Source organism: Phallusia mammillata, chromosome 1 (assembly GCF_965637545.1).
Source record: "Phallusia mammillata chromosome 1, kaPhaMamm4.hap1.1, whole genome shotgun sequence".
Lineage (NCBI taxonomy): Eukaryota > Metazoa > Chordata > Ascidiacea > Phlebobranchia > Ascidiidae > Phallusia > Phallusia mammillata.
In genome coordinates this window covers 3,105,981-3,127,006 of record NC_137252.1, presented here as the reverse complement: position 1 = coordinate 3,127,006, position 21,026 = coordinate 3,105,981, and the positions used below count along the sequence as shown (strand labels likewise).

Genomic DNA, 21,026 nt, shown 5'->3' with positions numbered 1-21,026 from the left:
TGCATACAACTTTACAAATAAGTATGCGATTTCCGTAAGCTTCCAGTCAATACCACACCACCCGTTTTACCATTAACAAGCAGCCAATAAAAATTTCGTCTACTAATGGACTGGGACTAAAACGCGGCTGTAAAGAACCAGTATAAATTCTGTGGCATTAATAATTTTGCTTCAGTGGTGGAGCTAAAGAGCAACTTAGTTCAACGTAAACATCTTTAGCTGTTGTTTAAACGTAAACACAACCAAAGTCATTGTTTTAATAATAAATAAGATTGTTGGTTTGCAAGACAAACGCCGTGTCATTTTTGTTGCATGTTACACAGTTTTACAGTTCATTTAAAGTGCACAATCGGTCCGTAAGCATGACTGTTTTTCGTGTAGTATATATGAGGTCATTGCTAAATGTGCAGGAATCATGCTGTGTGGTCATAAAAGCATACCAGCGCTGTTTTCAACTTCATAAAACGTTTTCATTATTATACATTCACTTACAAATGCTTAAACGGCAATAGTCTAAGACCAACACAGACTGAGAAACACGGGCCTTACAACTAAATTGACAAAAACTTTGAAAAATTTGACTTCACAAATTCACTAAAATTTGCACAAAATGGCGTCAACTTACCTGGTGTTACAAGTTGCGAAAACAAGTTTTCAAGAATCGGCGCGTTAGTTGCATTTGGTCTCAGTAATTTCGGGGTACAAGGCACAAACTGAAACGGAGAACCAACTGAGGCCTTTTGATCTCTGACAATACTGCTGGCTGACATTGTTAAACGTCAAAAAGTCACAAACAAAACCGTTGTTTATTTTGGAATTGGCTTCTGCTCATAATGCTGTACTTTATGTGACGTCATAAAGTAAGTTTAACAATTTTTTTGATTTAAAGTGGGGAGTTGTTTGCAAAGGCAACATTCACAGTGAACAATTGACTTTAATCTTGAATTACAAAAATAAAGTGAGGGTTAAATTATGACATTTGGGTTGAACATATTTTAAAACAGACACATTTTGAAGTTAATTGGTATGTGTAGCTACGTGTTGCCTGTAATCATATTACCGCCTACTTTTGTTTGGGCGACCTTTAAATATCTCTACAGCAGGAGTTTCATTTGTGCGCGAGTGCCAAAAACCACATTGTCTGGCTTCTTTCAATTGTGTTTGCGAGCTTTTCAACTAAAGCCCTCGCGAAGCGTGTTGTAAGCTTTGTGTCCTTAAGTTGACACACCAAAGGTTTGTCCTAATATGTTAGGCCTGAAACTAGATATGCTTTGCTTTCTCTGTAGCTCTGTAGCCGGGGTTTAAATGGATTACGGAACCAGCAATGTTTGAACAGGCGTTTATGGAAGCTTTATTGAGACAAAAAAGTCGTAAATTTTACAACTGTTTACATGCGACGTAAACGAGAAAAAGATTATCATTCACATTGTAGCGAAGTGTTAGTTGTTGACAGTGTGGTTTCAGAAAACTTGTTTTACACTTAGAAATATTACATGCAGATACATTCAATACTTTTCACTTTTGTAGCGACGTATTATAAAACAAAAGTAGGCTATGTCTTTTTAGTACAATAAGATAGCCCGACTGTTACAAAAAACGCTTGTACTATTTTTATCAGTTTTTACACCTTAATCTTAATGCAATTACAGGGAACGTATTTTGGGCAAAAAGAATGGCTTCCGCGTGTTTGGGAATGTTTGGTGACTTCAAATACACGCACAGTAGTGGCAAAAAGACCCCACCCTCTCCCGAAACAGTTTGGGTGTCCAGACCCTACGACCCATTGGACACAAGGGATTCGGCCCCGGTTCCTAGGCATAAGACAATCGATACACCGAAATCAACAAGTGAACTGCCACCAGAATGGGTAAGTGCTCCAATATATATGTATCAATGCATCTATTAAGGTAGGGTGCTGTAGGTTTGTTTTTCTGTTGCATTTACTATTTAAGGTATTGAAATATATCATAGCTTTAATAGAGACTTGCAATTGTAATTAGGTGGTTTACTGTCGTTAACAATCACTATTGTATCATTGTTCTACTACTAACAATCATTTGTGCTGCTACAGAAATAGTTTTGTAGCCTAACTGTAGCCGCCAATAGAACAAAGGTGGGCAACCTTTTTGCATGCGCGGGCTAAGAAGTGATAAGTGGTGACGGCGAAGTAGCGATATTGCGGAGGCGGGACAAAACTATGGTCATGCAATAACATAAGAGTGTAGGCAAACACAACTTTAACTCGAACTTGTTCGTAGTGAATAAAGAACATGTGCAATATCAAGTAAACTATAAATTACTTGCTAGCATTTTGAAGTATATTATAGCAACAAATAAAATGTATGAAAAAAATATCGATTATGATTTCTATGCAGCTGCCACAAAGACAGCGGTCGTTGCGTGAAATGAGCAGAAGAGGTGAAGAAGAACAAACGTACCCGTCACTCCGCATCACTCGTTGTGAAGATTGGTCGACATTGCGTGAAATGCTGCCCTCCCGTGGCCGTCCGATAAGAATAGAACACCCGAAGTGGGGAACTGGCCTTGGACCTGCCCCAAAAATGGTCCCACAAACTGGAAATCGACATCCCATTGTAACTAGCGCCATGTCCAGGTAAACTTTAATATTTTAGATCACTATAATAGTTAGATGCAACTATTTGCGAATTCGCAAGTAGCTAGCAGCATGAAAACCCACTTGTAACACAGTGGTTACCAAACCGGAATTTCAGGAGCACGAAGAGTTTGTTATAATAGGGTTTGAAGGTAAAATAACATGAAGAATTTACAGTTTGGTTTTAGCTTGTTTTGTAAAGTTTTTACGCTGGGGTCTATAACCTGGGGTGTCAACGATCTTCAATCTATTACAATAATGTTTGGAACCTTTTAACTTTTCCTTTGCTAAACAGTTAAAAGGTATTTAAATCTTTCCAAACAACCCAACATACTTTATACCTAAACCAATAACTTTATCTGTGGGAAATTACTTAAACACAACTTTAAACCGGAAACTTACAACAAACTATTTATATTTTTTGCAGATACGTGGATGAAATGAATTTGACTCATCGACAATTTAAAATGTATTGAAGAGTCTGCACATCGATAACAAACCTGACCTTGTAGTAGTTCTAAAGTTACTCGTTCGTTTAATAAAACTCAATTTTCTACATACAGTGTTACAGCGTTTTTGTCATTACAACAGTCCATCAAACCAAAAGTAGTTCTCGCTTATTTAAGCCCGAAAAAACGGCCGTAGATCCACCTAACACAAGTATTTTTCACATGGATACTCAAAAACCAGGACAAAAATAGAAGCAGTTCTCATATTCGCTTCAACTCGTGGACTTTATTAAATAATCTGTGCAGACTGCATAAAACCGAAGTCACACTTATTGACCACTAGAGGTCGACAAATTTCCGTTTTTGACATGTTTTCTGTTTTGTTGCCTCAAACGCTTGTTGGCTTGTGTCAACTAATTATATTAATTCATACCCTTTCATCATATTCATTTTTGAACAGTAGGCTACGCATTGCAAAATAAACAGCATGAACCGAAAACACACACACACACACACACATAAAACAAGTACATATAAAACGTGACGTTTTTGAAGAAGTTTGCATTACAATAATATCTGACTACAAACATAAATAAAATTACATTGCATTTGAAGAAACAGCAGTTTTGAAGATATGATGTAAAAAAGTAAAATATATTACACACAATATATCTTAAACAGCGACATTTTGCAACCTTTTGAATGTGTACAAAACAAAAAGTTATCGTTCTAAATACAAAGCTGCAATTAATATGTTTACTTTTTACACAACACTCCCAAATGAGAAGATATATCTAACAAATACCCGGGCGTTTATTCGGGTGAACTAAACGTAGTTTGTTAATTACACGATTAAATTTTGAAGTATTTTTTCAGTTGAAGTGTCCTTTTGATTAAGGACGGCTAGGTAACGCCACCCATACCGTTTTTATGTGTTTAGACATATAAATAAGCTATGGAAGCTATACAGTAAAGGACCATTTAAGCAAGGCTGTTGGTCTGAATAATAATAGTGTATGTTGCATTATATAAGAATGTGCAGATTAAATTTACTTGTGTGCCGACAATTTTTGAGCAGTGTTCAGTTTAACGCTTATAAGCAGAGGTGGGATTCAGCCGGTTTGCACCGGTTCTATAGAACCGTCTCACGAAATTTTATGAGATCAGCGAACCGGTTACCATTACTGGTTATTATGTCAATGGACTTTTTGTAACAGAACCGGCTGAAAAATGTGACTTTTGTAATAGAACCAACAGACAAAAAAAAATGAATCCCACCAATGCCAATAGGGAACATCACTGCTAAACACTAATGATTAAGCATACCCTTAACTTGTTCAACAATGGCATTAAACTCATCAGGGGGTAACGCGTCATTCGCAGCGTGTTTTTCCCATGTTTCTTCAGTGATGTTTTCATACAAATCCGGCTGCAGGAAAACATGGCCAGACAATTCACACGCAGCTGCGTTCAATCTGTTTTCTATTTTGGCTCCTGCCATTTTACGTCTGGGCCACAGAAAAATACGAATGGCGTTAAAATCATCACCAATTGGTCCTTGGGTTCCTGGAAATAAAAGTCGTATCTTTAAAATGTAAAAGAAATAGATTTTTGATTATTACAGGTGCCACTATAATATATTATTCTACAAAACTCTAGCAAATTGATTTTTAAAATGTTGTACCTGATTGTGTTTGGATTTTTCTGGCTTTCACTACACACAGGTTGTGTGCAATACCTTCTTTCACAAAATATTGAGTTACCAAATGTATCATAGTCGAAACAACAGATATTTCGGCAGCAGATAAAACCTAAACAGAAAAAAGACATACCCATATGTCATGCATGCAAAAACACAACTTAGAATTGCGGTTAAGGGTAGCAAGTAAAATATATTACATACAGCTAGCATTGATTTAGGTTTTGTTGTTACAAAACTATTTACCTGAAACACAATTGCTGGAACTGGCATAGAATGACAAACAAAACATGATTTTGATACAGGTTGAAAACTAAGATCATCTCGTTGCACGGGTAAAGAGGTTTTTTGGGCTGGAGTTGATCCATTGCACTGGCGGTCTGCAAAATATGATGTTTACATATTTACATTAATTAGGAAGCTCAATGACTTTGTAGGTGCTTATTTGACATTATTTTTTTCTAACTTCAAGTCTTATATTAAAATGTAACATACATTTTTCAAAAAAACACGCTAAAACTTCTTTAACTAAATAAGATAAATCAGTTATTTATCTTCTTGCAGCTCTACTTACCTTGTGAGGGTTTTTTAACGTTAAAATAATAACAGTGCAAATGAAGATGGTTAACCGAAGCATGGGCACACATTCCATTGAAAACAACATAGAAATTGGGACAAGCACTTAAACTTTGCATCTCAACCCCCAGTTCCAACGCATGGAGTGTCAGCACCTGGGCTCTGAAAACATTTATATTAGTAAGCAATAGACAGACAATGTGCAAATGTACATGACAATTTACAAAGAAAAAGCCAGTTTATTATTTGGCGACAAGTGATTAAGTAGGAAATGTGGTAACATTAACAATACAGATAATTTAAAAAAAAATCATTTTGAATGAAGCAAATGTGTAAATTGCTGTAAAATTTTCTGATAATATGTTATAGTTTGCAATTCAGCAAAAAAGTGCATAAAATGTACTGGTCTAAGAATATACTGCATTCAGCTTTAAACATTACCAGAATGCAAAGAACGTACACATAGTTAGTTACATGATATGTATAGATAAACAGTGAGTAAATGTATATTATACCGTGCACATAGGGAACGCCAGGTTGTTATCTGACAAAGACAAGGTGATTACCATCTGTTATGCATAACATACGCCAAATATGCATGCATTTGGTACCAATGAATCACACCCAATTTATATTTAGAAAAGGAAAGACAAACAGTTGTAATAATTACTGAAGTTAGTTTCACACCACCAAAGTAATAATCTCATGCAAACAAATTTGTCATACATTATTCATGCAAAGTTGAATAATTAATGGTAAGTTGGTTCATGCAAACACCTGCATTCAGAAAGATTAGGCACCACCAATGAATGGCCAACTGCAAAAGGGCTGACATTAATGATAAACATGTCCTCAAATTCATGTGTCCCATTGCTATTTACATTCAAACTATTGCAGTTATCGTCTATGACACTCTGTTTCTGGACCTAAAACAGTACAATGTCAGTTAATGTAATTTCATAATGCCCTTTTTCTTTTACTCAGATGTTTTTCAAAAAATGATTATCACCAGGCATGTTGTGTAAACAATTTATAATGGAGCCACTGGATATAAAATATTCATTTAGTAGAGGAAGCTAAGAGTAGGTTAATTGGTTATAATGAAAATCACTTTTTACCGCCATCACAATAAAAGTTAAGCAAATGGATCAAATATTAGACACACCATCTGTTTGCATAGAAATAAACACAACAAAAAATAAGCAACAAGTTTGACATACTTGAAAAAGAATTTCGTCCACTTTAATTTTTGTAAAATTGAATTTGTCAGGATCAAATGGCATGTTTACACTGTGAAAGGATTGAGGCGCACGACGTTCTTTTCGTTGAGCATTCATTTGGGCGACATAACCTTTATTTCCAGGAATGGTTTTACATTCAAGCTAAAACAAAAATTAATAACACAATTTTTTAAAAAAAAACTGCAACACTTTTAAAACCAAAACTAAACAAAAATACTGAAAGTATAACAAATGTAGGTAAAGCAGTGGTTCATCTGAAAACAACCAGATAGAATATATACACCCTCTTAAAAACAATCAAAATAACACAATGTAGTTACACCCTGCTGCATTCTCAAAACCTCTTATGAGGTAATTACCCACAAGCTAAGGATCACTGATGAAAACTGGTATACCCGGACAGCGATGAACTATTAGCCCTCAAATTAAAGTCCTACTTTATTCACACAGTTGCTGAACTACCAACCTGTAAAAAATACTTGCATAGTCCGCTGTCATGAGCCTTGTTCCATTTTGAGAGTAAACATTTGTCAAAATCTGAATGCACACCTTCATGAAATGAATGATTTGGAACATCAAATAAAAAGTCTGATGCTTTGTAATCAAAGATATTTGACGATGCCATTTGAAATCCACTGCTGAAAAATACTGAAATGATAAGTGATATAAGTAATAACTATTTGCATGTAAAAGCAATGGTAGAGAACAGTGAACATTATGAGTTTATACTGTGGAAGGAAATAATTAATAATTATTGTCAGGAGTCAGGAAGGGAAATGCCTTTGTCATGGCAAATTCATGTTCAATTATAAAATTGCATTGTTTAAACATCAAACCTGAGATGATGAGTCAACTGTACCAGAGCCAAAACCATTGACAATCCTCACTTCACATGAACGGGAGTATAAAAACAATTTAACAGGATTTTGAAACAAACAAAAGAAACTGTTTGACAAGCCATTTTGGCTAAAATGTTCTCTTAAATCAAAGCAACTGAAACGTTGGTGTGCAAAAACGAACAAGATTCCGTCGGCGTCAACCTTTACATGCATATTGCTTAATGACAATGTTTGAATGTTTAACAACAATTTACAGTACAATTATCACCTTACTAGTTAGTAGAGACTTTTATATTGCTTGTCTTTTTCAACGTTAGCACTTTGCCTGCCGCAAATGCACATTTTCCAAGAAACTTTTAGCTTTTTCTGTTCATGCTGCTGAGAACCGGAAAACAACGTTGCAGGTTGCAGCTGTTTCGGCTCTGCTTTTCAACAGCACACGTGCTATTGTCTCCAGACAACCAAAGAGTTGTGTACGTTAGTGGAAGCTGTTCTGTTGTAAATTATAAAAAGTGGTTTGTTGAAAATGTAGACTTGTTGCGTAGCAAAAAATCTTTTAAAACTTATGTTTGCATTAAAAATTAAAATTAGGAAATAGAAATGTGTTAGAACAGTTTTGCATTTGTCACAAAATCAAATTTTTGTTTGCATCATAAAATATTTGTCTAACTTGTTGCTGAAAGCACTTTTTAATTTGTCAATTATCGGGCATCCCATAATGAAAAAAAAGATATTTTCTGCTCGACTGCTTTTCCCGGTAGCAACTTTTCCGCTTGACTGAAGAACCCAAGCCGTGCTCGAAGGTATCAAAATACTTGAAAGGCTTTTGTCAACGCGGTGGGCGTCCGGCCATAAGAAAGGGTAAGCAAACAAAAAATGACAAGGTCAAAACAGAAAAGTGACAGAATCGCGTGCCTGGAACGTACAGACTAAATTCAATCATGAGTGTATTGGGGTTTGATAATAATCTTTGTTGATGGATTGTATTGAGACGTTGTGATTCCAAAATACAATGTAGTCGCGTCTCTTTATCAGCAATAAATGGCAGATTAATGACAAGGCCTCGGCAGTGTGAATGATAAAGGAATTTTAGGCAAGCATTAACTTTTTGTTTGTTGATGTTACGAAGAGATTTGCAATTAATTTGTCTGGTATTAAACACAACTATTTAGGACAAAACGTTATGATATCAGTCTTAAAATCGTGTATTTTCTGGCCTAAAAACAGGACAGTGTGTTTTGCATTTAAAATTTGCGAACTAACCAATACCAGTACAGTCTGTGCGGAAGGAATGTGGGTTTGACATTAGTTGTTTTACGCTATTGTCGGACAATGGTGGACACTTCAGTGTGTTTGAAGTAGCTTGCGTGTTAAACTCGTTTCGGGTAACAGTCGTAATTTTGACACGGATATAACTGTTTCTTTCAGACGAAAGAGCGATTAAACTTTGACATAACTGTGAAATAAATGAAGCAACTTAAAAAAACGTCATATTGTTTTGAGTTGGTAACTGTTTCAGTTTATGTCAGTTGTCACGCTTTTATCCACTATTTAAAAACACTCCAAAGCAACCTCAATTCGTCTACTAAAACAATTTTTATGTGAGGTGTTATTGTTCGACTAAGATTAATATACATACGTACAGGGATAAGCCCTGAAGCGTTCATACAGACCAGCGATCACGGCATACTCATTTAGAAATCATAGTACGCTAGGCCTATTGAATGCGTTATACCGAATCAAGCCCATAAGCATTTCCATATGATAGCATTTCTTTTTTAAGCCAATGTAAAAGTAACCTAACCGATACAATTTCATACTACCAAGTTTTTAATAGGAAATAGTTTTTGTGTTTCTCACTGATAAACATGCCGTCTCATCTTGGTCATGGAATGAACGTCCCTTATCTGGATCGTGGTCCCAAGGCGACGACGGAATATCATACACTCACCAATCTTCCTTTTGAGATTAAACCTAAACTTACATTCCGTTATGCTACCACCTACCGGCCAAGCAGCGTCACTCTTCCTCAGTTTGGGAAGTCGGAACCAAAAGAGCCAAAAAGTCCTCGGGCATCTTCCACTGGATTCGGGCCGGAGGTTGGTGATGATGAGTTTAAACAAAGTGGAGTTGCATATGCCAGGTTTCTGAAGGAATACGACCGAACTCTCGGCCCTGCTGGCTTCCTAGATTCCAACAGGTAAGTTATATGAAACTGATATATGTTAAGATTTTATCCATCTATTATCCACGCCTCTTTGTTCATTGATAGCAAATCGTTTAATTATTAAAAATAAAATAAAATCGTGTATTGACAAAATCGCTTTTTCAACCCAAGGCAAATTTAATCTTATTAAATCAAAGCTATCAGACAGCTTATTGTATATTGTAATCGTCAATCCCATTTTGCTATAACTTATGACATCATCCATTTTGTCCTTACGTGTCTACATATAGAATAGTTAAGCTTTTAGACACGTTTTCTGTTTATAGCAAGCTCTAGTAGGTTCGTATTTGATTAGGCGACTTTCCAAACCGTGGACGTAAGGCTTTCTAATTACGCACGTGCTCTTACAAAGCGAAACTTAAATTAACAATGTCTTTACCCTGTTCTAGATACACGCACTCCTACAAAGTTCAAGCTCTCAATGTCTCACCACGTGGTCCAAGATCCGACCGGGAGCCAATGGGGGTGGTGGCGCTGACCAATCGCATCGCGGCTGACCAAAAGGAGTTCGAGAAAAGGATGAAGATCATCGAGGATCACATGTGGCAGCACAAGCAGGAGGAGAGGGAGCTAAAGAGGGTGGAGGGAGATGTAACGAAGAAGAAGAGAGCAGTACAGAGGACCATGAGAGAGTTTGAGCAGTCCATGAGTAAAAAGATGCTAGACGAAGAGAAGAGATTAAACGAGAGTCTCCAGAAAGTGAAGAAGATTCGCTCCGAAGCTGCGCACGCAAAAGAGGACAGAACAAAGCAGAGAATCACCAAAGGACATTCGGATCTTCAACAGACCAAGGATAAGATGAGGAAGAACGCTCTGGTGGTAACTGATGCAGAGCGACAGTACAGATCCAAGACGACGGAGCTCGAGCTTCGGAAGAGCCAAATCCGGAAGATGACGCAGGAGTTCGAGGATCGGCTCAAACGAAAAGAAAATGAGACTTTCCATCTCGCAAAGGAACTTTCCAACTTAGCCATGCAGATGAATTTAGAGTCTTTGAAGGGCAAAATAGCCGATGCTGAGTTTAAAAGGCAAGAGCGCGTTCAGGCTCAGAGATACATCAGCGAGTCCCGGCAGCATGATGAGGATTTAAATAAGAAGTTGAGCAAAACCGACGGCATCAACCGATCCTCGGAGAACAGAAGAAGGCAAGCCAGTGCTGTTTTGGCAAGTAACAAATCCCATCTGCTGGAACGAAGCCGTGAAGGTGACCGCCGCGTTACTGATAACCGGAATCTGGTTGAGAGCAACATCGCAGCGCAGAAGAAGCTTCAAGAAGCCGCGGAGGCTGCGGAGCTGGATAAACAGAGGAAGGAGTACCAGAGGAATGTCCAAGCGCACGCTGTGAAAAAGCAAGTGGCGATTCGTAAGACCCAAAGCGCGGTTCGCGAGAATAACCAGAAACGACAAGACAATTGGGAGAAGGCGTTTGACCAGAATTACCGCGATTTTGTGCAACGCCGCAACAAGGATCTTCTGCGTACGTTTACTCGCATTGTGCAGCACGACAACGAGATGGAGCATCAGTTGTACCAGAAGTGCAGGCAGAACGAGCATGGCCGCAAGAGTTTAGAGCAAACTGCACAAAAGCTCGAACAGCAACTTGTGAAGGTTAAAGCGAGAAACACCGGCAAAATTCGGGAGTGCGTCTCGGAGGTTGATGCCAAAGAGAAAGATATAGGGAAAAGAGTTATTAAGGCGAAAGCCCAAGTGGTGAGCGCTCAGAACCAGCGGAGCACTGCTGAATGGATGTTGAGGAAATTCCGCGGGGCCGCCAACGAAACGCAGCACGTCCAAAACGAACTTTTACGGGAGAACAAACGTCTGGCGAAGCTCGGTGCCCGCAGCGACACCTATCTTGAGCAGCAGGCCGTTCCGGTCATGTGATCATCTCGGGGTTTCCCCAAACCAAAAACAATGTTTAAAATAATTTTGTAATTTGCACAGATTTTTATTTAGTTAAAACGCTTTCTAGAAAATGTTGAGATATCCATTCCGATTTTATTTGTTGGTTTTGTACCTTTTACCTTAGTTTGTCGTTTGCACTTTTCTAACTTGCGCACATTCCCACATTTATCCTTTTTTCTACCGTTTACCTGAAAATACTGTGCTATAATTTATTCTTCGTTTAATCAGGCATCCTAAAGTCTTAGCCTCAATCTGTCATTTAACTTATCTTGTCGTTGTATTTAATTGTCCAATCCTCCTATCCTGTCATCTTGTGTATGTTTCTTTAACACTGTGATTCTATCGATTAATCAGGTCTTCGCTTTTCCTGTCACTGCTTGTACTAAATTCGTCTCACCATTTGCATGTCGCGTGGTACAAATCTTATTAAATTTGACGAAGCTTGGAATTAAATGCCATTTTAGGACGTTTAACACTTCGCCACTGCTGTGCGTATATTACAAGTTCTTATTTCAGGAACTATCGCCAACATGTCCTATTAAGCCTAATAAATAATCTAAACTTAAGACTTTTTGTGTACTTGGTCTGAAAATGTTAGAATCCTGTACCTTTTGAGGCTTAAAAAGTCATTACAGGCCAGTTTTAGAACAACACAGACATATATTTTAATGGCATCAAATTCAATTTTTTTCTCTCGTAACACGAACACCGGTTTCGAAATAAGGACAAAACTAGCAATCCCTCTGAACTGATATTACACAACTCAATAATAAACTCATTTTGCTGTCCTAAACTGTGTGCTTTGATATAAATACGTTCAGATCAAAACATCTCACGTAACTACAAAGTTTGTTATTTATTTGCAAGCAAAACCATCAACAGGAACTTTGCTGTTTGACAACGACGGTGTTTAGGTCTCTAGCGCCAACGTGCGGCGATTTGATTTCCATCGACGAATGAAATAAAAAGCAAAAATAATGAAACTCGTCGTAGCGATTGCGCATATTCCCAAGACGAGGAAAACTCTCATCAGATCTGAAAAACAATTTAAATTATTTTACAACTATCTACGAAATCTCAGACCATCTTAGTGATGCAAGACGTGAACAAGCGTTAAGTAGTCATTACAAAACTGAATTTGATGAAACGTGTACAATAAAATGTAACACAAGCTTTATGTAGTTCTTACGATTTCACGGGAACATTTAATCACACGAATTATCACGTAAAAATGTCTAAACCACGGCCTGTACCTGCGTAAATTTTGCACACAAAAAGATCCACAAATAAATATTTTGCGATTTAGTTCCTCTAAATTAAATAAACATCCGTAAGTGGTTTCGGAAAAATGTTCGCTCGTTGAAATAAGTAAACTCTTACTTACCTCCGCTATGCCTGTTTGTCGGAGGAGTGGAAGGATAATCGTCCGGATCCTTATCGTCCGTAAACGTAACCACATTCCCGGGTTGACCATCGATGAGGAGTTGTTCGATTTTTCGCCCTCTCGAACCTCGCAGAATGTGGATGGGGCCGATGAACGTGTAAGTTACGTCATTACTCATGACGTCATGATCATCGGATGAGCGCTTGGAGCGAGACGCGCAGTATGCGAAGTTCGGATGTTCACACGACTGTGAAAACATATTTGGGTTGAGGTTTAATGAATTTATAAATTGATAAAAACGCCTTGCTTGTTTCATTTTTTATGTTTTTGCGTCAAACACGAATCTGTTTATCTTCCCGAAAGACTCTTGTCGTGGGGGATCGAATCCGACCGCAGGTTAGATTTTTCAAGCCTATCCTTGCCATATGGTGGTGAATGCTTGGTGACCGCCTGGTGCCTTAAATGGGCCTGGCGTAATATGATTTATATACGAGTGTGCCGTGATTGTGGGTCGGCATAGACGCTTCAGGGCCGATCTTATTTATGAATTTATGTTCGTCTTATCTATGCCTTTAATTTAAACATGTTAGTGTGCGAAATAGAAAAATGTAATGTGAATATATTTTATGGAATATTTTAGAAACAGTGCCAAGAAAAACTCGCAGTGACGTTTTACCTTCACATTAACGGCAGCACAGAGAGAAAGTCTTGCATGGAGGAAAAATAAATCGCAATTGGCCGCTTTGGGAACCTGGAAGGAAAGACAAACCGAATGAGGGGAAGCGATTTGTCCGGAAGTGACCGAGAAAGGAAAACCGGGATTTCCTGGACAACTGCAATAAATATAACGAAACGTTTTGTTTTGTACGTTATGCAATGTATGAAAGCATTTAAGCAATGTTTTTAAATTTTCTTAACTAAGTTTAAAGTCCTTTAAATTAAACGATATTACCATACAACAAAACTAAAATTTTTCCTTTTTTGAATAGGTTAAACAAGTAATGTCGGATACAATACAAGTCTACAGTCTTTTGCAGATCAACAGAACATAATATAGCTACCTCTAATTGTGAAGCTTACCTAGAAGTTTCAGCGACGATTTGTGCGAATTCAGGCATAAAAATGTCGGACGAACACGAGAGGAAGATGTCCTCCACAGTGAGAACCAGATCGGGCTGATTAAGTAGCTTCTGTTGGAAGAATTACGCAAGTTTTCACTTTTGCCAAAACTATCAAACACCATTTTTACCATCGGACGTGAGAATTTAGCAACAGTGTGTTAGGGTGTGCGAGGCAATGTTAGAACCAGTGGTGGACTTCAAATTTTTTGTCAGCCGTTTTACCACAAAAGTCATATTTTTCAGTCGCTGATCTCATAAAAATTTTTGGAGACGGTTCTATAGAACCAGTGCGTACCGACTGAGTCCCACCACTGGATGAAAAGGTCTATTGATCTTATGTATCTTTATCTTCAAGGTAGTGAAATACATAACATTATTAGTGTAAACGATTTTTATTTTGTTTTGGTGTTTTCTGCCAATGTGGTAGTTAAGAGTTTCGGAAGCAAAAAAAAAAAGATTTGAAAACCCTGTTGTAAGATGCAGTAAGAAAAACAATTAAAATTGTAACAACAAATTTAATGAGTCAATGTTTTGACATTGCAGATCGGAGATAAAAAATTAGGACTTGGACATGTTTTTCTGGAAATAATACTAACAAGTTTTTTCGTGCTTAAGGCAAATTTTCCCTACAATATTATTAGTGATGGGAATCACTTTAAAAATCTATTAATCAATAAATTTGTTTTAAATTCCAACAGATTACGCAAAAACAGTATAGCTCTTTAAGCACTGAATATGCAGCGTTTAAAACCGGTTAATTTACAATTTTAAAAACGGTTTCGCTTGTTTTCATACCTGATTAGTTTCGACATTTATGCGAACATGTATCATTTCACCAATCGTGTAAACAGCTTCATTCAATACTTGGTATTGAGTTGGACATTTTTGTGGACAGGATGAAATCTTGCACATTTCAACGTTCGCTTCGAAACTTCCACTTCGAACTATTTTCACCACGTTTGGGTCGGTTCTGTGACAAAATACATGCTGGTTGATATACGGGGTTACATTCAAGAAACTGTTTTGTTCTACTGGCAAATGTATACCTAAAATAAATTAATGAAAGTGGCACTGAATCTGTTCCTTCAATGGCAAGAATACTTCCATTTAAATTTGGATTCAATTTAAAGAAAAGGATGACACAAAGCAAATTATTTCAAAATTGTGTTGGCCGATTGCCAACCAAACATACTTATAATTGTTATTAGCAAAATGCATGATATCACCAATCTACCTGGACTGTTAAAATATTGGTCAAGAAAAAAATGCTTACAACATTATGGAAAAACGAATGTAGTATAAATAATCTTTTAGGTTTATGACATAACAATCAAACAAACACTTACAGTGGTTCTAAAGACGACATAATATCGTACTGACGCGCGTAGACGCAGCTGAAATCGAGAACCGGAACCGGCATATCGATTTTCAAATTTGTGTTTCGGTTTATCCAGATCCGGTTCTCGAAAACGATTCCTCCCGCTACTGAATCGTTTCCCATTCGGGTACCGCATTGACCGATGAAAGGGAGACTTATTCTTAGTTGGACATCGCCATTGGTGGAAATCTCGGCTGCAATGAGAAGTTAAAAACAAACAACCGGTTTTGTAGGAAATACACTGGCCCAAAGAAATGTTAAAAACTACATTTACAAATTACGTAAGTGCGGCAGAAGATTAGTGACAATGAAATCGTTTATTTTCGAAACATGTATATAGGCAGCCTTGAGTATTTTTGTGCATTTGATCAGTGAAGACAGATCGGTCGGTCACCACGCTGTTACTCATGCTGGTTCCTAAATGCTGGTTATGACATTACACTCAAAGGCTACCTGCTTTATTATTGAAATACTTCAGCAACTATCTTATCCCATTTGCAGTTAAGTAAACGAAATATGGAGAACAAAATATGTTCGGTGTTTTACAAAATAAACTGTTGAAAAACAATACTCAAATTTTTCGACTTTAAAACCAAACAGTTTTACTATGTAAGTTTTTACTTTACAATACACGTTTAACCCATAAAGCACGTGATATTTAACCTGCGCATTGGTCGTCGCTCTGCACTTGTTGATTTGCTGACGGGTTGGCGAACATAAAACTGTTTTCGATTGAACCGTCAAACTCTTCGTAAAAAGCCCTGGAAATTCCGACCACCATTTCATTTTCACCACAGTCAACAGATGGAACAGCTGGAATTAAATGTATGGTTGCTTATTTACTATTTAGGCGTCCTACTGTATTCTATGACAACAACTACCGTTTATCTTGTGTTGCTAAGAAGTGTTTACGAATCAAACATGAGATACATCGTGAGCTTCACGACCAATTACACTTATAACTACTGTTTAATTGCATTTTTACAAACTCAAAGTTTTACGATAAATGTATGCTGAAAATTTACACTTTCAAAATCAACTAAAGCACCCTAAAGGCGACGGTTGAAAGATACTTTGTAACATATTCTTAAATAGACTAAAAATATAATTGTTAAGTTCCATAGAAAATATTACAGGTATTTTACCGATGTCGCAATTGGTTCCGATGTATCCGGTTTCTTCCCCTACACATTGATAACCTCTCTCGTGTCTACAAGATGGCATGCACTTGCACCCGTTCTGACATGGATCAGGGGTGCAAGCATCGGATTTCGGTTTGTCACAAATCACCCCAACCCACTGTGGAGTACACTGACACCTGGTGGAAAAAGAGTAAAGCCTTTCACATTTCTTGTCGACGATTAAGTATAGGCAGGGTTGCCAACCGTCCTTATTTCTAAGATTTGTCCTTATTTTGAGAGCAATGTCTTAGAAAAAGTTATTGTACATATTTCTAAGAACTGTCCTTGTTTTTGACTTGAGTCCTTATTTTGTCTTATTTTCAACAATTACTAGTCAAGTCCCTGCTAAAAGTGAAAGTAAACCTAGACCTGGGCTGTCGTGAGATGGACGAAGTATTTTCTAAGAACAAGAAGTTGCTGGAAGAGATTGTTTCTGGCAAATAATATGACACGCGATGGTATGAAAGTCTATTTTTTCGGTTGTCCTTATTTCGAGGTCCATGTCGATGGCAACCTTGAGCATAGCTTTTATATATGGTAGTAAACCACCAACTGGTAATGAGACGTAGAAACGACGGATCAGTTATTTAAATTGTTCGTTCACCAAGGGGAAAGCTTACGAAGGATACAGCTTGCAACAAAATTATATTTTAGAGTAGATGTATGTGTAATTGTTTATGTTAAACATGCCTATTTGACCGTTTATTAATAAAAAGCATGTGGATCTTTAGGTTTTTAAGTGTTTTGGTATATTAGGCTCTACAACTGGCATGGGCCCTTGTTAAGCACAATTCTGTAAAGCTCAAACCAACGATCAACTTAGAAAACAATTTATATTTTTTTCTGTTCGATCAAATATACGAAATAAACTCAGCTAAAAGTGTGAACGAAAGTGAAAACAACATGGTTAAAAACTGTACCTGAAACCAACATTAATCCCGATCAGATTTTTCCTCTCCGAACATGTCGCTCCGTTTCTACAAGGTTGGGAATCACAGAAGTGCAGAACCATTCTCCCATAGTTGCACATCGTTTCACCATTCCTACATTAAACATAAAAATCACAGGATTACAGCAAAACGATCCAGACCTTTATGCCTCTGCACGTAGCAAGTGGCTTAGAACAGAGTTTTTCGACCTTTTTTAGGCTGCGGCATTCTTTTTATAATTGGTTACACCTATATAAAGTTACACCTATATAAAGTACGCAAACCTCAAACAAGTTACACCTATATAAAGTTACACCTATATAAAGTAGGTAAACTCCGGTCTCGTCACCAGCTGCACAGATGCGACCTTATAAAGAAAAAACAGTGTGCAATGTCTGCAGCTTACTTATCGTTCATTGGCTTTTAATCACAGAAAAAAAACGTAAAAAGATGGATGACAGTTGATATGTTGTGCAATGAAAGGTTTTTAAATTAGTTTTTATTTCGCTAAACAAAACAGCAAAGGATTACGCGGCCATCATTACAAGTTGCCGAACCGCTTTCATTGTGTGGATAAGTAAGTAAAAGTTGCGTGTAAAAAATGATGCTGACATTAATTAACACTGAAAAAAATAAATATAACTGTCGACACTATTTTCTTACGTCAATTCGAGGCAATCCTCTGGATCGCGACACTTGGGGACGCACTTCTGGTCTGGAGAAATATTGACAATTAAGCAGGTGAAATCACCCCTGAAATGCACAAACATACTTCAGCAGATTGTTAAGATTTACAAAAAACGTGCACGAGGTTATTAGCCTACAAGTATTGGGTGCAGACCGTCGTCGACTCGTTGCAGGGAGGATCGCATTCTATTGGCTGGCCGCTGTATTCTGAAAAATACCGTGATATATAAAGTTAAAACTGCGTTTATATAAAATTTGGTTGGGTGTTGCAAAAAATACAGAGACAAAAAAGAGAAAAAATGCTGGTTTAAACCTCGCATCGTATATGTGCTACAGAGAACACAGTTGGACAAAGCGCATTCGTATATGGTTTAATTAAAATACCAAGATGGCTGCGGATGAAAAAAAGGGTAGAGCTACTAACACTGAGCTTCACCTTTGGCCCGACCTGAGAACTTCTGGTAGGTGGCGCAACAGAGCATAGGCGTTTATGGTGCTGTTACAGCAATTTGGGTTTATGGTAAGAATAATTGCTGAGTCAGCACCATAAACGCCTATGCTCTTTTGCGCCACCTACCAGAAGTTCTCAGGTCGGGCCAAAGGTGAAGCTCAGTGTTAGTAGCTCTACCGAAAAAAAGGGATTATTTGAAACTTGGTGTTGTAACTGTTGTAAAGAACAGAATAGCCCAGGAACAAAAATGCTGGTTTGAACCTCACATGTTTTAAATACTACAGATAAAACAGACTGGCATAAAATATTTAATATCAAGGTGTGTTTCCATCAATTTTGCAAAGCTGCAGGTTGTAAAAACAAAAAGAGGTCGTCCTTACCTCCAAATACTCGTTTTCCAAAAAGGAAGCAAAGAAAAACGCTAAAAATAAAACTTTAATATGTTACTCGCAATATATATAACTTAGCCTACATAGTTATGTCATTATCCTGATGAAGACGTCTTGTATAGGACGTCGAAACATCGATTGTTTACAATAAAACTGCTGGATGAGCAGTACTTGGTTACACATTATGCCTGACAGCAATAGCCTACTTCAAATAAAACTTACCACATAAATAACATAGTGAACAAATGAAAATTATCTCTTAAACAAAAACTAAACTATAACTCAATTCAAAACAAGCACCAACCACTTCACATGCAAAAGAAACGACTTACTTTAAAACTTAACGCCTTTACAATTGAGTCATTAACATTCCAACGTGTACCGAAAGGTTGCATCCGAAAATACCATCAAAAAATATTGTTATAATTGTGCTTTTGAAAGATGACTGTCCAACACTGTTACGTTTTTATTGCAACTGGTTTGAATATTTTGTTGCAATCCGTTTTAATAAACTCAAATTTATTAACAGAAATACTGCACAATTAAAATTTTAATTGTATGTCCCCTACTTACCTTGTAAATTACCTAAAAATTCGGCGCCAAATTTTAATTTCCTTTGTTATGAAACAATCAGTTATTGTGACATTGTACAGCAATGGCGGTGAGTGAAACTTGTAGGTTGTTGGAAATTGCAGAAAAGCGTAGGCAAATTATCAGAAAAGTAGACCGTTTGTTGCAGAACTTATGTCAGCAAAAGCGTGTTCGTGTGCTAACAAATGAAAGGGGAAAAGTTTTGGACGTAAAAATGTATAAAAACCAATACGTGTTTTTATTTTTCAAACTTACACAGGCTTACAAGAACCACAGAGTCCTGAATGCAGAAATCTCACAGATAACAAATTTGGATCTTAGGTAATATAGAAGCAGAAGTTTAATCTATCGTATACAAATGTGCATAGTCAGGAAAAATGAGATTTTTGTGGGTAGAGGATGATTTCGGCAACCAAGAGAAGTAACAATACAATGCTGTCACTGACTGTACACTTTTATGTGGACATTAATTGGAAGACATGTGAAGTATGTGAGGTACGTATTGCTATAGTTTGTGTATTAGTATAAATGTTAATTTTTAAATTAAGAGGTAAGCTAAGAGGTTTTGCATTAAGTTTGTGTGGGAATATCAGACTAATTGGGTCATGATTTTCTTGCCGTGTTTGGGCCTTACTTTACACTAGGCTACAATTGTGCTGTAATTTCATGTATGTAAATCATATGTTGGGCCTTATTTGTGATTTGTTTCAACAAATTTTGGGTTTTAACCGGATTTCGAGGTCGGGTCTGTATTTTCAGGCACGCTTACGACTTTGAGTTGTATTGTACACAAAAACTCAATCAATAATTTGTATGAAATGGTTGCACATTCTACGAGTGTTGGAACGTTTTGGATTTTTTTTGGAAGGAAAATACGAAATTTAAATTACATAAAATTTGTTTAGCAATCGCATTTTCACATGCTTTGGATATATTCACAACGCTGAGCAAAATTGATATGATCAAAGTTTTTCGGCTGAATAACAGCAAAAAGTTGTACGTTGGCATTGCTATCAAACAAATTACGACAGTATAATTGATCCCATGTTTCGTTACGCACTATTCCCGACCACCTAACAAATTCGCCTACATTGACCGCCAAAGCATGTGAAAATCAACGTTTATTGACAAATTTCCTCTGGTTCGCTCAAAAACTTGGCCGTAGGGAGTGGTTTCGCAATTTCAAAATTGCACCGTTTCCAAAACGTAACGTCAACATTATAACAAGGCGTTGTCTCATATTCGTTACTTCATCGCTATTTATGACACTAAACCTCTTAGGACCCCGATAGAATTTTGATGCCTGAAGGGCAACTTTACGGTGTGATAATTTCACAGCACCTGCACTAACCAAAGAGCTCCAGT

At 37.2% G+C, this 21,026-nt stretch overlaps 5 protein-coding genes across 16 annotated transcripts in view; 3 read left to right on the top strand and 2 right to left on the bottom strand.

Moving 5' to 3' along the window:
* Positions 1–1,616: 1,616 nt before the first annotated feature.
* Positions 1,617–3,202, top strand: LOC145208509 (uncharacterized). The gene is made up of 3 exons (XM_080078954.1): positions 1,617–1,867; positions 2,376–2,614; positions 3,042–3,202. The coding sequence occupies exons 1-3, from the start codon at positions 1,673–1,675 to the stop codon at positions 3,088–3,090; spliced, it is 483 nt and encodes a 160-aa protein (XP_079935080.1). The 5' UTR covers positions 1,617–1,672; the 3' UTR covers positions 3,091–3,202.
* Positions 3,203–3,329: 127 nt separating this feature from the next.
* LOC145208418 (GDP-D-glucose phosphorylase 1-like) lies at positions 3,330–7,941 on the bottom strand. 10 transcript variants are annotated; one of them, XM_080078925.1, is made up of 9 exons: positions 7,687–7,941; positions 7,416–7,619; positions 7,046–7,227; positions 6,559–6,720; positions 6,116–6,264; positions 5,337–5,500; positions 5,009–5,142; positions 4,748–4,874; positions 3,330–4,629 (listed from the first exon to the last, which is right to left on the bottom strand). In XM_080078925.1, exons 3-9 carry the CDS (start codon positions 7,202–7,204, stop codon positions 4,373–4,375), a joined length of 1,152 nt encoding a protein of 383 aa, XP_079935051.1. In that variant the 5' UTR covers positions 7,205–7,227; positions 7,416–7,619; positions 7,687–7,941; the 3' UTR covers positions 3,330–4,372. The 10 variants fall into 10 exon arrangements, with proteins under 10 accessions (XP_079935051.1, XP_079935046.1, XP_079935048.1 ...); XM_080078920.1 differs by having other exon boundaries at positions 7,046–7,217; XM_080078922.1 differs by having other exon boundaries at positions 7,046–7,214.
* Positions 7,942–9,157: 1,216 nt separating this feature from the next.
* On the top strand, positions 9,158–12,116 carry LOC145229692 (uncharacterized). Its single transcript, XM_080095029.1, has 2 exons — positions 9,158–9,618; positions 10,035–12,116. The coding sequence occupies exons 1-2, from the start codon at positions 9,287–9,289 to the stop codon at positions 11,527–11,529; spliced, it is 1,827 nt and encodes a 608-aa protein (XP_079951155.1). The 5' UTR covers positions 9,158–9,286; the 3' UTR covers positions 11,530–12,116.
* A 275-nt stretch (positions 12,117–12,391) lies between these two features.
* Positions 12,392–19,386, bottom strand: LOC145212764 (uncharacterized). Of its 2 annotated transcripts, none has more exons than XM_080081018.1 (13): positions 19,293–19,386; positions 19,062–19,114; positions 18,368–18,437; positions 18,207–18,296; positions 17,535–17,657; positions 16,579–16,751; positions 16,097–16,246; positions 15,402–15,627; positions 14,851–15,025; positions 14,015–14,124; positions 13,611–13,767; positions 12,935–13,181; positions 12,392–12,585 (listed from the first exon to the last, which is right to left on the bottom strand). In XM_080081018.1, the coding sequence occupies exons 1-13, from the start codon at positions 19,304–19,306 to the stop codon at positions 12,461–12,463; spliced, it is 1,713 nt and encodes a 570-aa protein (XP_079937144.1). In that variant the 5' UTR covers positions 19,307–19,386; the 3' UTR covers positions 12,392–12,460. The 2 variants fall into 2 exon arrangements, with proteins under 2 accessions (XP_079937144.1, XP_079937151.1); XM_080081025.1 differs by having other exon boundaries at positions 19,062–19,102.
* LOC145212739 (myosin-binding protein C, slow-type-like) overlaps positions 17,876–21,026 on the top strand; it is a 30,727-nt gene continuing 27,576 nt past the window's right edge. Inside the window, exons 1-3 of one of the 2 annotated variants that reach the window (XM_080080987.1) lie at positions 17,876–18,120; positions 19,921–19,982; positions 20,058–20,156. The gene's annotated coding sequence lies outside the window, so the exon portion shown is untranslated. Of the gene's footprint in view, positions 18,121–19,920; positions 20,157–21,026 lie in introns of both variants that reach the window. The other variant, XM_080080980.1, reaches the window with a different exon arrangement.